Below are 16,818 nucleotides of genomic sequence, written 5' to 3'. Positions count from 1 at the left end.
AAACTCTCACGGGGAAAAGAAATTGGATTAGGGAGCAAAAGGACGGGAGATTGTCTGGGAAGGAAGGGTGACGAGAGGAGGCGTGGCAGCCGAGAGAGAGAGAGAGAGAGAGAGAGAGAGAGAGAGAGCGGCGAGTGGATGCGACCCACACCCTGAGATGCTGTGCTGGCTGAGAGAAGACGAGATGTCGGTCCAGGAGCTGCTACAGAGGGTGCAGTGTGTCATCACTCATGTCGGTAAGTCGTCACGTTTCCACCCCCCTTCATCCCCCTCATCTTCCTCTTCACGTTTCACAGATGGTTGGAAGAAGAAGAGCTGTTTGCCTCCGCTGGGGAAACACGAGAGCTGCTTCTCTCTCTCCCCGTTGTTAGCTGAAGATATGTTAAGGTCATATCCTTTTTTATAGTTGGTTGAAAATGTGAAGAGACGCAGATGAAAGGGAGGCAGGGAATCTCCCTCCTCGCATCAGGACCACGGAGGGATGCAGAGGGATGCTCTGCACATGGGCAGAGGAGGAAGTGTGTCATTGAGTGTGATTGGTGTTCCTGTGGTTTATTCTGTGGTTTATTCTATCAGGGGATTCTCTAATGACCGCTAATGACATTTGTCTGTTTGATTCATCAAGTTAATATTTGCTGGGACCTGAATCCGATTTTCTGCTTTACTTTGAAGGATTGAATGTGGCTTCAGTACTTTTGAGTGTCATTATGTGTAACCGTTTATGCTGGTGAATGACAATATTTACAATTTTACATTATTATTTTTGGATCTTCTCTTTCTTTTTGCCTTTTCCTTCCATCACTACTTTGCTCTTTTTTCTTTTCCTTGTCACTTCTCCCCCTCGCTCACGTTCAATTTCCCACCTTTCAACGGCTCTGCATCACCGCCATTCTTCCCTTCTGTCCTCACTGTCCCCCTTTCCTCCTTCTCCTCCTTCCATCCCTCCTCCTCCTCCTCCTCCTCCTCTCCCACTCTGCATCCGGGTCGTTTCCTCGGCTGGTTGGGAACTAGGTTAATGTGCCACGCGGACTATCACACAGCATCCTCCATCACTGCACTTCCTGCATCACACGGCTCGGCAGTGAGGTGCAGGGGGATGGAGGAGGGCCTTATGCAGTATGTTACTATGGAAACTGAGCTAGCTTTAGCTGAGTGAGGGGCCCTGAATTGATTTCCTGGGATCCGGACTCACATGGGATGCTGCTGCTGGTGCTAGCAGCATTGGTGGCGATGTAAATGTGTTGATGAAACTGGATCTTTTTATTTTCTTGCTGTGGATTTGTGGATTTCTCACAAAGCCTTGGTTTCCTGTGTTCGGAGAATAGGATCATTTTTAATATCAGCAGCAGCTCGAGCCCAGTGCTGAAGTCATCTGCTGGTGTTTATGTTACTGGCGCCCGTTTTGACAGTTACACATCCCAACAAGCTTGTGTGGGTGGCTGCGACTCGGAGACCAGCTCGTCCTTCACAAGGTTAAATGAAATTTCCAATAGATTCATCATCAAGACAGCCATCTCTATTATAATGGAATTAGTTCCTGTTTTCATTACACAGAAATATTGGATACAAAATTGTAAAATAAATAAAAACATATGGAGGTATGAAGAGTTGCAATTTTACTATATTTCCAATTTCTCACCTTTAAAGGGTATATTTAAGAAAAAACAATTTTTAGTGTTATTCGTAGTTACAGGAAGACACACACACACACACACACACACACACACACACACACACACACACACACACACACACGACATGACACTTTATTTGAAGCTGAAGCTAAAGTTCCAACATGCCGATGGCCAAACGGCTGACCTCGAGGTGGGTCATGGTGACCTTGTCCACTTCTTATTTACAGGAGATGTTTGCTCATCCACTTACACTTCTTTGTGACTCAGATTGGGATTGTTAAGAATAACCATAATACTGTAGGATAATATTGTCAGTAGTTTATAGAACTTGGACATAGTAAAGACAGAGAAAGTGATCGTGTTTGCAGCGGTCTCTTTCGTTTTTTCCAGAGCTGTATGTAAAATGTTATGTCAAAATGTAAAATGCAAAAGATAAGAAAAGTTTATGATGAAGATTTTATCCTGTGGGTAATGGGGGCGGGACTAGATAAGCTTTGGCTTCTCCCGCTTTCCCTTTCGGCCATGTGTATTGTATTATTTGAACAAAGATGAAGTGTGATGATGACGATTTAATTGACATGCCCGAAATAAACAAACAAATAAATAAATAAAAGTATATATAATCTAGATTCAGAAAATTGACAGACGTAATCTCACCACCTGGTCCAGTTAAAAAAATAATTGAAATCTTTTTCTCCTGATGTGAAAAGTATTTCAGTCCAATCATTCAACGTTCGCATCACTACATGTAACATATTAGATGTGTGTTGTGTGTGAATCATGAATGCTTGATCATCGGTGGGTCCAGTTGTCACGAGGTTGTAGATGCTGAACTTTCTTTTCGAATCACAACTGCTGACAAAACAAGCTGTTTTCCTTTTCCTCATTTCTGAGTTTTCTTCTGTTTTACAAAAACGTAAGAAGAGATACAATTACAAACAAAATACCACAAGAAATGCATGTACCAATGACATTCATACGATATGGTCCAAAGCTCCAGAATTCCAAGTATTGTTTGTGCCTGAACTGAATCACCTATTGAAGTTGCTTTCAGTTTGGAGAAATGCATCTTATTCCTAACACTCATACATTTTGTGATTGGCTCAAAGCTCTTGGCATCATGTAAGACAAATTTCCCCAAAAGGCAACCTGACATATTTGTTATCTTTGGAAAGTATCCATTCAAATCTGAGGATTTGAACAACGCATTTAAGGACCATGTAGTAAACTATGTGCAGTCTCTCTCGTTCTGTCCTTCCCAACGAGACAGTGTTGTTCATTCACCAGCAGGGAGCTCACTCGTTCCTGTTTGCAGCACAACGTAGCTTACAAGGGATCCGGATCACAGAAATCCTCCTCCCCTTATTGATTTGAAAGCAATGCCAGCTGTTGTCTGATTAGCATCACTAACATTGTGTGGAACAGACAGAGCAGGAGGAGAAAGGGCTCTGAGTGATGTGACATGATTGATCTAAGCTCTTCTTGTAGTATTTGATACCATCTGATGCTCCTACAGTATTAAAACCACTGCCAGCAGTTGCTAATCTGTCAGTCCAGCATGTACTTTCACTAAAACGACAGTTTTCATGTCTATTATAGTGTACAGATAAAAACAGACAGCAGAGATGAAATGTGTTAAAGTCAGCTTTAGAGGTGCTTCGGGGCTAGCTGGTTCCCCCTTGTTGCTTCCGGCCTTTGGCTAAGCTACGCTAACCATGTACTGACTTTAGTTCTGTACTTAATAGACAAAAGTGAGATTAGTTTTCTCAAGAGAGAAAGTGTATTTCCCAAACTGATGCACTGCCTTTGTTCATCCCCAAAGAGAAATGGTGAAGCTAAATCAGCCAAGTCACATGGAACCAATCTCATCAAGATACTTGAGGAGGTAGAAAATACAACAAAACACTGTAAAAGTTATCTATGGGAACATGTAATCTGTAGGTGTGTTTGCACCAAACGCAGAGCGATGTGAAGCAAAGTTAGCTTCATAATTCAACTTTACAGCTAAGTGTTAAAGTAATCTCAGTGGCTAACGGCATTGGTAGTCCATCACCCAGTAGCCCCGCCCCTAAAGCATCCCCTGCTTTATGGTCTGTTTGTTTAAATGGATAGACTTCCATGCAATTGGACTTATTTTTGCAACCAGAGGAGTGGCTCCCCTGATGGCCAGAGAGAATGCAGGTTTAAGGCTTGACTTCTCAGAACCCGAGGTTGCCACCTTTAGTACCATTATGATGACATCACAGCAGCACTAGGATGTTGTTCCCTCATGCATAATTCACAGGGGCTGCTTTAAGATGGCTACACTGAAGCATGCTGTCTGGACGATTAGTGCTGCGGCCTGCAGATAAGAGCCTGCTGCTCAGACAGACAATCGTATTCTTGTTCAATTTAAAGCTCCCTTGAACCAAACCCCCTGCCCCCTGCCCTCCTGCACCCCCCCCCCCCCCCCCCCCATTCCAGCCCTGCTCAGTCTGTGAGTTCCTCCTAAACCGCTGGTTTATCAAAGGAGGGTGTGTTACAGGGGCCTCACCAGTGACCTTCACAGTGTCCAGTCTGAAAGGTCAGGATGCTGGGAGGGATGATGCTAAATGTTGCTGTGTTTTGTTGCTCTGGGCAACCAAAAGAGTGGGGGGACACTGTCTCTTTGAGTGTGCAGGGAAATTCCTGTCCTTACTGAAAGTATGAAGATGGATCATATTACCCATAATGCTGGATTCTTGAGACCACCACATACAGTATAATGTGTGTTACATAGTTGTAGAAGCCCTACTGATCGATACAGTTGATTTCTTTATGATCTGTTCTTTGAAACATTTCATGCCCTTTTCATTTTGTTAACGCTCCTACCAAGAGCAGTTGGGGATTTAAGGCCGTACCACCAGACTGCTTCTTTCCTCTTTCTTCCTGTAAGACTTCTCAACTCTTCCGTGTGCATCATATAGGTTAAAGGGACTACGACTCCCATTTCACTGTGCAACCCTGTGTTGTAGAATGAAAAAAATCAATGCTATAACCTTATGTAAGCGGAGAACAGTAATTATTATTATTATTATTATTATTATTATTATTAATAATAATTGTATTATTGGCAGACTCAAGGTTCAGATATAAAAAACACACAATATACAAACAAACATAAGATACACATAGAAATACTTGTCCTCAATAGTTAAAAAAATATATACAAATGTCGGTGCCAATGTTTCCAAAAGCCAGTAAAATCTTTTCTCACTTTGGGTAGGGTCAGTTAAAGACATTATAATTTGTACTTAAAATGCCTAAGTAATGCCTGAAAAGTGGGAACATAACAGCTGACAAACATCTTGCTAGCACTTTCCCACCTATGGAAACGGTTCAACCGTTGTAATTATTGTGAAACAATGGGTTTGTTCCCTCAACCTAACATTGGTTTTGTTGTCTAAACCTAACGTTGGTTTTGTTGTCTAAACCTAACGTTGGTTTTGTTGTCTAAACCTAACGTTGGTTTTGTTGTCTGAACCTAACGTTTGGTTTTGTTGTCTGAACCTAACGTTTGGTTTTGTTGTCTGAACCTAACGTTTGGTTTTGTTGTCTAAACCTAACGTTGGTTTTGTTGTCTGAACCTAACGTTTGGTTTTGTTGTCTAAACCTAACGTTGGTTTTGTTGTCTAAACCTAACGTTGGTTTTGATTCCTAAAGCTGACTGTTCATAGATAATTCAAGACATGGATTCTCTCTCTCCTGTTTTTCATATCTATCCACTGCTAATAAAATGCGTCTATGACTATGCCTGAAAAAATCTTGCCTGGTCGCGCCTCGGCAGCCTGTTGTGTCCGTGGAAACGCGCAACTTTGCCGCGAGCTAGAACCAGAGCTGGGGCTGCAGCTGGTCTGAGCGGCATGCGAGGTCCTGGTGTCCCGCCGTTCTGGTGTTGGACGGGGAATCCGGTGCAGCTGTGGAGCGCAGATGATGAAGACGGTGATGATGATGATGAACGGCCCGGCCGGCTCGTCTATTATGTCTACTGCGCCCTGACCCTGCTATGTGATAGACATGCCTAAAATGTGCCTACAATTTCTATAGTGATATAATATCGGCATTATAATTATTATGACTATACGCACGCACAGCGCGTGATGAGCGTGGTGGGAGCGGCGGCGCTGCTTCTGTCATCGGGTTGTCAAGTGACTGAACTTGCACTGAACCTCCCCTAACGCATTAAAGGTGAGGAGAGGAGCTCATTTGATTGGTGAAGATCTGAATCGGCTGTATTAATCCCAGTCCACGCCTCGTCTCCTCCTCGTCTCCCACTCACGCCTTCTTCTCCTCCCTCTTTCCCACTTGCGGCGGTGGGCGAGACGGGAGGTGTGCCTGCGCTAGCCTGCGGTGCACAAAACTTGTAAAGTCCAGGCGGACACACCCTGTCCGCGTGGCGCAGGTGCGCTGCGCACTGACTATGCCTGGTCCACGAAACTAGGGCCCTTGATGTATTCCCGAAACCTAATTAAGATGTTTTCTTGCCTAAAGCTGCTTGTTTTGTGAGAATGATTACTAATAACTTGCTGATATCCATTTGCTCATTTCACTGCTGGAAATGAAGCAATAAATCTATTTCTGCAAAATGTTGAACTGCTCCTTTGAGAAATGCATTTCCAAACTTAACGGCAGGATTAAGGTTAGCAATGCTTTATTTAGCAGATGTTCACCTTGGTTGAATCATCATGGAAGTTTCATGTTTGTGGGTAGGAAATAACATATAGAGGTTTTCTCAGCTGATAGCTACTAGGGCTTTGTTTTTACCCAGAGGACCCCCCCCCCCCCCACACACACACACACACACACACACACACCTGCCCCCAACCTTTGTTGTTATGACGTCAGTGCTGCATTCTCCCTGCTTCCTCTTCCTGCCTCTGGTCCAGGGGTGGTGGTGGTGGAGGAGAGGGGTGGGTTACCACATCCTTCGGAAAGCGTTTGTCTTTCGTATTGTCAGCTGGACTGAGGCCAGCTGACCAGCTCTGCTCACAACACAGCTGAACAATAGAACTGATCCAATGGGATTTCACAGTCTGGCCTAATTTTCTCACTGTACAGATTTTTGAAGCGGGTCAATCCTGAGCAGATCAAGTGGGCCAAGGTCAAGTGGGCCAACTTGGTGTTGACAAAGAGTGGCTGACTGACTGCAGACCAGGCTTTATGAAGGAAACAGGGCAAAATATGTTTCTGGTTTAGTACACTTTTAAGAAGTGGAGTGATTGTTACGTCAGACATTGGTTTCTAAACTACCGTTTTGAAATCTTGTGTTTGGCATTTTAGCCAAATCCATCGGGATTCTGCTGTCTAAGTGTTAAAGTCATCTTAGTAGCTAACTGCTTGGTAGCATGGTAGCAACCTGTCAATCAGCAGGTAGCCCCGTCCCTAAAGCATCCCCTGCTTTCTGGTCTGTTGGACTCTAAATGGACCATAATGTACTAAATGAACATCATGCTGGATTGAAGAAGACTTGAAACTAGAGATTGAGACATAAACTCATGTTTACAATGTTTACTGAGATAATACATCAAGAGAAGTAGGACCATTTTCTCATAGACTTCTTTTAGCAACCATAGGAGTCACCCCCTGGTGGCCAGCAGAGAGGATGCAAGTTTAAGGCACTTCAGCATTGAGTTCACTTTTCAGAACAGGAGGTTTCTGCCTAGCAGGACCCCAACCTGCAAGAATAATCCTGTAATAACCATGTAATAGAGAACATTTTTAGTTCCCTGGCATTAAACTGTTACAGGTATTTTTCCATGTTGTGCCCGGGCTGCTCTCGGCAGAAGTTAAATGTATACTAAAAACAGCTTGTTCAAGATAATAACTGAAAAGAGAGAAGAAACATCAGTTGTTCCTCTCAGCTGCGGGAACAATCTGCTCATCAATTATTCAAGTACTGAAGGTAGCATATGAAACGTCACATACTAATGGTTTTCAGTGAGTCATTGCTCAGCATGTGGACCCTCAAATGACTTTAAATGTTTTGTGGGGTTCATCATTTGAAGTACTGGTTCTGCTTGCTAGGTAGCCAAGGACTACAATTATATAATCCATGATGTAATGAAGCCTCCTCCCTGCAGCTGACCATTACAGTCAACAGTTAGGGCAGTTGTTGATGGATAAAGAGACTGCTGTGGAACAAGACCAGTGCGTTCAGGTTCCATCAGCAGACATTCTTGAATCCCGACTGGCTGCTCCTGACCTCTGTATTAAATCCTTCATCCTACATCATTGGAGTATGAAATGCAATGGGGTCTTTCTTCATCAGGAAATTCACCACAAGTCTCCAGATGATTCAGATTCTTTGTGATGTTAGGACTCACATGTGACAGCGCTACTACAGAACTGACACTGGTTTGGCTCCGCCTACAAAATAAGTCATCGCTGTTTCCAAACACAAAAAAGTTCTGTATCTAGCCTTAAAACTGCCTTCAAATAGAAAATCCCAAGTGCATTGATGATGTAGAACTATGATTCCTCTATGTGATGGTGTGTGAGACTCTTTGTCCTTCAGGAGGCCATTCTTTACACTTCGCTACACACATTCACGGCACTTGAAGAACGTTGCCATGCAGACTGGTGATTTATTGAAGGAAAGCTTCTATTTTCAATCAGCAGGGCTCTGACACATGCAAACACTGGGAGGGATGGAGGGAAGAACGCTAGGAGCACAACTGGATCTGATTTCCAACTCCTCCTCCTAAACATGATGGGAAATGTCTAGAAGCAAAAAAGAGAAAGAGTAGGTGAGCAGCAGACTGCAAGAGGGAGCTCTGTGATTTAGCTCCAGATGACTTTGGCTCACATTAATGGATTGGTGCATGTGGATGAAAATGCTCTGTCTTTCAAATCAACTGTGAAAGTACAGTATATTCATTATATTAGTATTTATATATGTTAAGAAAATAAAATAAATGTGTATATATATATATATATGTATATGTATCTTTCAGCTTCGAAGTTACCTGTCTGTCTCTACATGTCAATCCCATTTTCTTTATGATGTTTTTTAAATATAATTAATAATTTTTGTCATATGTTTCCGTCACACCGAAAATGTTGCCTGACATGGTACCGGTCCGTGGCGTAAAAATGATTAGAGACCTCTGATGAAGAGGACTATATGGAGGTCTATATAGGGACTATGTGGAGGACTATGTAGAGGACTATATAGGGACTATTTGGAGGACTATGTAGAGGACTATATAGGGACTATGTGGAGGTCTAGGTAGAGAACTATATAGGGACTATATAGAGGACTATGTAGAGGACTATACAGGGACTATGTGGAGGACTATGTAGAGGACTATACAGGGACTATGTGGAGGACTATGCAGAGGACTATACAGGGACTATGTGGAGGACTATATAGAGGACTATACAGGGACTATGTGGAGGACTATGTAGAGGACTATACAGGGACTATGTGGATGACTATGTAGAGGACTATACAGGGACTATGTGGAGGACTATGCAGAGGACTATACAGGGACTATTTGGATGAATATGTAGAGGACTATATAGGGACTATGTGGAGGACTATGTAGAGTACTAGGGACTATGTGGAGGACTATATGGAGGACTATACAGGGACTATGTGGAGGACTATGCAGAGGACTATACAGGGACTATGTGGAGGACTATGTAGAGGACTATACAGGGACTATGTGGAGGACTATGTAGAGGACTATACAGGGACTATGTGAAGGACTATGTAGAGGACTATACAGGGACTATGTGGAGGACTATGCAGATGACTATACAGGGACTATGTGGAGGACTATGTAGAGGACTATACAGGGACTATGTGGAGGACTATGCAGAGGACTATACAGGGACTATGTGGATGACTATGTAGAGGACTATACAGGGACTATGTGGAGGACTATGCAGATGACTATAGGGACTATGTGGAGGACTATGTAGAGGACTACAGGGACTATGTGGAGGACTATGCAGAGGACTATACAGGGACTATGTGGAGGACTATATAGAGGACGATACAGGGACTATGTGGAGGACTATGCAGAGGACTATATAGGGACTATGTGGAGGACTATGTAGAGGACTACAGGGACTATGTGGAGGACTATATAGAGGACTATACAGGGACTATGTGGAGGACTATGCAGAGGACTATATAGGGACTATGTGGAGGACTATGCAGAGGACTATACAGGGACTATGTGGAGGACTATATAGAGGACTATACAGGGACTATGTGGAGGACTATATAGAGGACTATACAGGGACTATGTGGAGGACTATGCAGAGGACTATATAGGGACTATGCATGATGGGATATAATGCTGGGTTGTACTTTCAAGACTTTTCAAGATGAATGCTGGGATAATTTGAGTCCACTATAGTGTATAATAACTCTTCTGTACTGTTGGACAGCAGTACAACATGGCCTCCTCTGCCTCCTCTGTTTCCACTACATGACCAGTGTTGACAAAATATAAAGGGACACATGAGGAAATGAGAGGGATGTTTCCATGAAACTGGAGATAAAGGAAAAGAATGAATGAGTCAAAAAGAAGTGAAGGTGCTGTGGTTCCCCACATGTGTACTACTTGTGTAGTAAAATAGGAAAGCCTTAAAAGTATTCAGGGGGGGTAAACAGGGAAGGATGCCGAAGGGAAGTCCCTGCTGCCTGATGGGAGTATTGTTGAGGATATTTTTGTAAACGGTGTTAAGAAGTGAGCCGCTCCACCGATCACAAGGCTGCCAGGAGAGAGTCCGTCCCCGCTCTGACCAAAACACTCACATTCCCGTCTCCCTCCCTCGCTCCCTCTCTCTCTCCGCCTCTCTCCCTCTCTCCCTCTCCGGCTCGCTCTGTTACACACCGGAGAGGAGGGCTTGTCTTGCAGTGTTGGAGGAGACCAGACAGCCCTGAGGAGTGGACTGTACTGTCACCTGTGTGTGTGTATGTGTGTGTATGTGTATGTGTGTGTGTGTGTGTTATGTTGCTGTGGACCCTGGTCTGGACCCTGGTTTAGCTGTGAGGCTGGGTTCCTCCTGTCTCTGTGGATTGTGAGAGCAGCAGCAGCAGCAGCATGGGATCAGTAATGTGTAAGTGATGAACATATTGACTGTTTTCACAGCGTTACAGGTGTTTGTAGAGACAGATACTCATGTAGGAGTACAGATACTTGTGTTCAGAAAGACTAACTTCTAGAAAGAAAGTATAAAGTATCCCAGCAAGGACATCTCTACCTGTTGACTATTGAATCTGGTATCATATTAATATGATACCTAAACATTCTACTTAAGTACAGTAATGACGTATTTGTACTCTGGTGTGTAGTGTGTGTGTTTGGTTGAGTAGTTGACTGACCGAAGGGTCAGCATCTGGAGCATGTCGGGACACCGTGTACTCCGCTTCTCTGTGTGTGGTACCAGCTAGGCATCGAGTCCAAAGTAGGGACTCTTTCAGCTCAAGTAGGTTGTTGATGAGTCTACAGAGAGGCAACTCTTCTCCCTGCTGTCCACCAGGGGGCGACTCCTCTCTGGTTGTATAGAAGTCTATGAGAAAATGGTCCTACTTCTCTCTTGATGTATTATCTCAGTAAACATTGTAAACATGAGTTCATGATCTCAATCTCTAGTTTCAAGTCTTCTTCAATCCAGCATGATGTTCATTTAGTACATTATGGTCCATTTAGAGTCCAGCAGACCAGAAAGCAGGGGATGCTTTAGGGGCGGGGCTACCTGCTGATTGACAGGTCACAGGTGTTCCCTGTCTTCCTGTCTTGTATTGTGAACAAAGAGTTGCCAGTGTTGCTTTGCATATTAGAGAGAGCCCATTTGTGGTGAGAAATAAACTGAACAGGTCAAACATGATGAATGCCACATGTTGCTGTAACATCAGCTGTTCTGGGAGCCTATGGAGTGGAGGACTGCCACCTTAAAGAATATGTCAAAGTATTTAAAGAATCAGTATCCAAAGCAAAGTTTCAAGTGCATTTATAGCTGCGATCTACCGGTGTACAAGTACAAGCTGTTTGGATTATGATCAGGAGTTTATCACATGCACAGAGATATTTTCAGCAGCAGTTATGATGTGAATCCATCCTCTATATCTAAAACAGTGATGTACGTCTCTGTGTGACTGGTGGCAGCTTAAAGCCACTGGAGCTCATTTCCACCAATAGCGATAGTTTTTAAAATCATCTGTGCTGATCATCCGGCCAAACCGATTAATCGGCCGACCATATCGCTATCTGGAGCACAAAACGATATCAGGAAATCAAGTGACAGCATCATTACTGTTCTTACAGTAACAGTATTGTGACTGTACATTTTTAATTGCAGTATTTTTTTTCAGTTTAGTAGTAATTCATTTTAAACATATTTAAAGTACATACTATAATTATGCCGATTGATGCAAATCACTCACAATAAGCTGAATTTCCATGATCATAAATATCATCATAAGTGAATTGAAAAAGCTGTCTAGCTCACTATCATGATAAAGAAGTTAAAAAAAGATCAACTTTATTTATGCAAGGAGACCTTATGATTTATGCTCATTTTATATAAGATTATTTGATAGTTTTCCACTCAACCAGACCAGGTGGAACCTGGTATCTGGCTTCACCGTGTGGCCAATGTGCTTAATTAGAGATCACATGACATAGTTAACCTCCATTTGAGTTAAATGTTACACAAACAAGATTAAAACTGAGGTCAGCCATATGTTCCCACATTTCTAGGACATTTTCAAAATTAGGTCTAGTGTTCCTACAGTTCCCTTCGATTTAAGCCGTTTCCTCCATCAGTCTATGACGTTAAATGTAGAGACAGACAGGTAACCAGTCTATCACAGGGCCGACATGTAGAGACAGACAGGTAACCAGTCTATCACAGGGCTGACATGTAGAGACAGACAGGTAACCAGTCTATCACAGGGCTGACATGTAGAGACAGACAGGTAACCAGTCTATCACAGGGCCGACATGTAGAGACAGACAGGTATCACAGGGCCGACATGTAGAGACAGACAGGTAACCAGTCTATCACAGGGCCGACATGTAGAGACAGACAGGTAACCAGTCTATCACAGGGCCGACATGTAGAGACAGACAGGTAACCAGTCTATCACAGGGCCGACATGTAGAGACAGACAGGTAACCAGTCTATCACAGGGCCGACATGTAGAGACAGACAGGTAACCAGTCTATCACAGGGCTGACATGTAGAGACAGACAGGTAACCAGTCTATCACAGGGCCGACATGTAGAGACAGACAGGTAACCAGTCTATCACAGGGCCGACATGTAGAGACAGACAGGTAACCAGTCTATCACAGGGCTGACATGTAGAGACAGACAGGTAACCAGTCTATCACAGGGCCGACATGTAGAGACAGACAGGTAACCAGTCTATCACAGGGCTGACATGTAGAGACAGACAGGTAACCAGTCTATCACAGGGCTGACATGTAGAGACAGACAGGTAACCAGTCTATCACAGGGAGACATGTAGAGACAGACAGGTAACCAGTCTATCACAGGGCTGACATGTAGAGACAGACAGGTAACCAGTCTATCACAGGGCTGACATGTAGAGACAGACAGGTAACCAGTCTATCACAGGGCTGACATGTAGAGACAGACAGGTAACCAGTCTATCACAGGGCTGACATGTAGAGACAGACAGGTAACCAGTCTATCACAGGGCCGACATGTAGACTGTGGGAGGAACCCGGAGAGAACCCACGCTGACACGGAGAGAACATGCAAACTCCACACAGAAGGAACCCGAACCGGGAATTGAACCCGGGACCCTCTCACTGTGAGGCGACAGTGCTACCCACTACACCACCATACCCTGGAAATGTGGGAACATAGTAATGTGGGAACATAGAAATGTGGGAACATAGAAATGTGGGAACATAGTAATGAGGGAACATAGGCATGCTCCCCTAAAACGTCATACAACGTATCTTAAGATGTTTGATTTGTAAGATCTATAATAAGGCAAATAACACTTAATTAGTCAGAATTGTAAACAGTTTATATGAAGTGAAAGATAAAGTTGAAAGCATTTCCTGTTTTTCTGGAACCCAACTGTAACTTTTTTCACCACTTTTCGCGTATGTAAAAACAAAACATGCCTTTTCTTTTGAAAAATAATGTATCAATATGTATCATGTGATGCATTCAGGGTCTGTCACATCCTGTAAAGTGAATCAGAAACAAGTCGAGGTGAAAACTCGTAGCTGGCTGCATTGCGTTGGTCAACGATTATCTTATAAAACAGAAAAAAACAAATAAGTGTCATTTCACATCAGCTGTGTTGTGTGAGGAATCACGTGTGCCAGCATCCACTGCTTTACTGTAATCCAGTTGCATGTAGCTTAAAATAACTCAGTGGGATAGTGTGACCAACGAAGGAGTCGCTCTCTCACAGCAGGCTGGCGTTGCTTGTGGCCGTCAAACAGGCATATGCAAATGTCCTGTAATAGGCTTTACTTCCTAACGCAGGGATTATGACGGAGTGAGAGAAGCAGGGAGGCTAGAGGCACCTTCTCTCCCAGGACACATGCAGGAACAGCCAAGCTGTGTTTGGGTGGTGGGTTATTCCACCGTCTGCTGCAGAGCCAGTGGATTAGTGGGTCGGTACCGGCGATATAGGAGGTTAGGTACGGTGATGACTGGAGATGGACGCTCCAGGCAGGCTGCGGCGCCAGACCCTCCCGTCTCTCTGTCCAAGCTGTGGTAGATATGGAGCAGCCTATTCCACCGTACGGATCTCCACCGCTGAGATGGAGTCTTACTGCCACTTCCTGGGGGTGTGTCAGGAGGCCGAGTCAAGTATGTGTCCCCGTCCCTCCACCCTTCAGCCCATGCTTCCCCGCAACATGTCCCTGTGTGTGGAGGTTCTCGTCTCCAGGCTGTTGTTGTTGTTGGAGCTGTGCAGGTGCGTCACAGATGTTGGTGCACATGATGAACCAACCCGACTCGTAAACAAGAAGTGTGTCGTAGTTGTGATGTTGCTCACAAGAAAGCTCCGACAGGATTGAGCCAGGCGACAACCTCCGGTCCTGAAACGTGAACGCTAGAGAGCCTGGATCGCAGGACCTTGTTAATGAACTAATCTGCATTCTCTCTGCTACTACTCTAAACATCATCATCTGGAGAATACAGCCTTCAAGATATGGAAATAGAAAAGTGCGTACATTTAGAAAAGACTAGTAAAAGAAAAATAACATGAAACTCCCTCAGTCGATTACTGACATTAAGTCAATGCAAATGAGGGATGAAAGAGAAATCTACCAATGAAAATAGACAGTAGTAAAAGTATTCAATGAACACTTAAATGTGTAGTCTGACAGAAGACAGGTTATGGAAGCATACACTGTAATAGATTATATATTTTATATTATAACCTTATTTTATTAGGTTATGCAACGGAAACGTTTTTGTGATGGCCTCTGGAAGTTTCACGCTAGCGGATGTTCATGCTTCTATATGTAATTAAAAGTACTGAGAAAATGACTTAATATTAAAATGGTACATTGGCCCATAATAGCCTTTTCATAGAATTCAGTACTTTTGATTCAAGTCTGGATAAAGAAACATCATTTTGGTGGCAGTGACAGCTGGTGAACAACTTAAATGTTTTGACTGAGTAACAAACAAAGTGCTCTTGTTGCTATTGTTGTTTTTTACTTTCACTTGAGCACAATGTCTTTAAATGAATAATATTAAATCCTAGTATACTTTCCACCATTGTGGTCCTGCTCTCCTTGGGGATTCCTGGCTTTGTGGGGTACTAGCGAGGATTGGCTGACCCCCTTTGATCAGGTCCAGATGTCAGGTAGACTAGAAGGAGACCAGGTCATGACGCACCGTTTTACAGAATCTGGCAAAAGAGGAAAAGAGGCAGTCTGTTTGGATTATTGAGCAATTTCATGGATCAGAGGTTAAAGCTGCAATGGATTATTTTTCATAAAGACTTTTTTAAACCTTCCTTTTCTCGAGGCCTCAGTCAGCAGCAGCAACAGCCATTTTAATGTTCAAGACTTTCCATGCATGTTTTTCCAGACACAACGTAAAGTGAAAACAGCAGATAACTAATGTGGAGCTGTTTCATACGAGCTTTCAAATGACCTCATGTGAAGGCCCAATGCCCAGTGCTGTAGGCCTTTCCTTCCAGGCCAGTTTGTTGGCTGGTTGCAGGTGATCTCTTCATTTCAAACTCACTGGGAGATCAAAGGTGCAGAGCAGCTGGTGTTAAGGTGAAGCTGACATTCAGGCAGTCTGCAAGCAACGCTGCATTCCTCTGAGGGAGAATAATGACAGAGTTCAGGGGAAGAGCTCAAAATAACATGCATGGACATAAAGAGGACTTCAACAGAAACAATATGACTCATGCAAGATAACCCTGGTCCACCATACATGGAACAGACAAAACCTCCCTGTTCTCCCATTAACATTGAAAGATTTCCGCTCAGGAAAGGCTGGCTATAACGTTTGTTAGGAATCTGGATATGTCATCTCACCATCAGATCAAAGGCCTGTCGTACAAACACAAGACAATGAGCGAATGTGACACATGGTCATTGAAAAACAGCAATAGACTTAAAGAGGAAGGCCCAGATAATCAAGATTGCATGAGATAGTTAAGAAAACGTTTTTTTAGATTATCAACACAATTCTCAAGAAGACTGAAAACCAAATTGTACTGTGAGGGAAATTCCTATTTAAACATGTATCTCTGTGGGCAAATGGCTGTTTGTCCTCAATGCGTATTGCAGGACCATTTACCACCAGGGGCGTCACCAAACAAGCCCTTTGATGCAGGATAAAGGCAAGTCCACACCGGACCGAAAATCGGCGTCTTTGAGAGAGTCGACGTCCGTGACATGAGTCTACTTGGTGTGGTCGCTCGAATCGGCCCACGTCGGCGTTCATTTCAGCCGATTCAAATGTATAATCCGCCATTTTCCGTTCAGAGAGTAATCACAACTACAGTCTACAACCTCACTCTGCTGACAACAGTGACTGGTGAGGACAGCGTGCTCTGTGTTTATGGTCGAGAGAGGACCAGCTACTTCCGGTTTTCGTGTTTTTTGGCCCACAATACAGATTAGCGCCGCCTGTTGTTTTGGAGACATTACATCTCGCGCAAGCGCGGAACGTATGGCGTCGGCTGT

At 43.7% G+C, this 16,818-nt stretch overlaps 2 protein-coding genes across 4 annotated transcripts in view; one reads left to right on the top strand and one right to left on the bottom strand.

Annotated features, from left to right (window-relative positions):
* The window catches only part of rfc4 (replication factor C (activator 1) 4), a 95,247-nt gene that overhangs the window by 12,159 nt on the left and 66,270 nt on the right, over nt 1-16,818 (bottom strand). The gene's annotated exons all lie outside the window — the stretch shown is intronic.
* The window catches only part of mcf2l2 (MCF.2 cell line derived transforming sequence-like 2), a 143,665-nt gene continuing 126,910 nt past the window's right edge, over nt 64-16,818 (top strand). Inside the window, exon 1 of one of the 3 annotated variants that reach the window (XM_084011542.1) lies at nt 64-236. In XM_084011542.1, the coding sequence (XP_083867668.1) occupies nt 158-236 (79 nt within the window). In that variant the 5' untranslated portion in view covers nt 64-157. Of the gene's footprint in view, nt 237-14,272; nt 14,474-16,818 lie in introns of those variants that run through there. The other 2 variants (XM_084011544.1, XM_084011543.1) reach the window with 2 other exon arrangements.

The sequence above is a fragment of the Eutrigla gurnardus genome (genome assembly GCF_963514095.1).
Source record: "Eutrigla gurnardus genome assembly, chromosome: 6".
Taxonomy (NCBI): Eukaryota; Metazoa; Chordata; class Actinopteri; order Perciformes; family Triglidae; genus Eutrigla; species Eutrigla gurnardus.
This window is presented reverse-complemented; position numbering and strand designations above follow the sequence as displayed.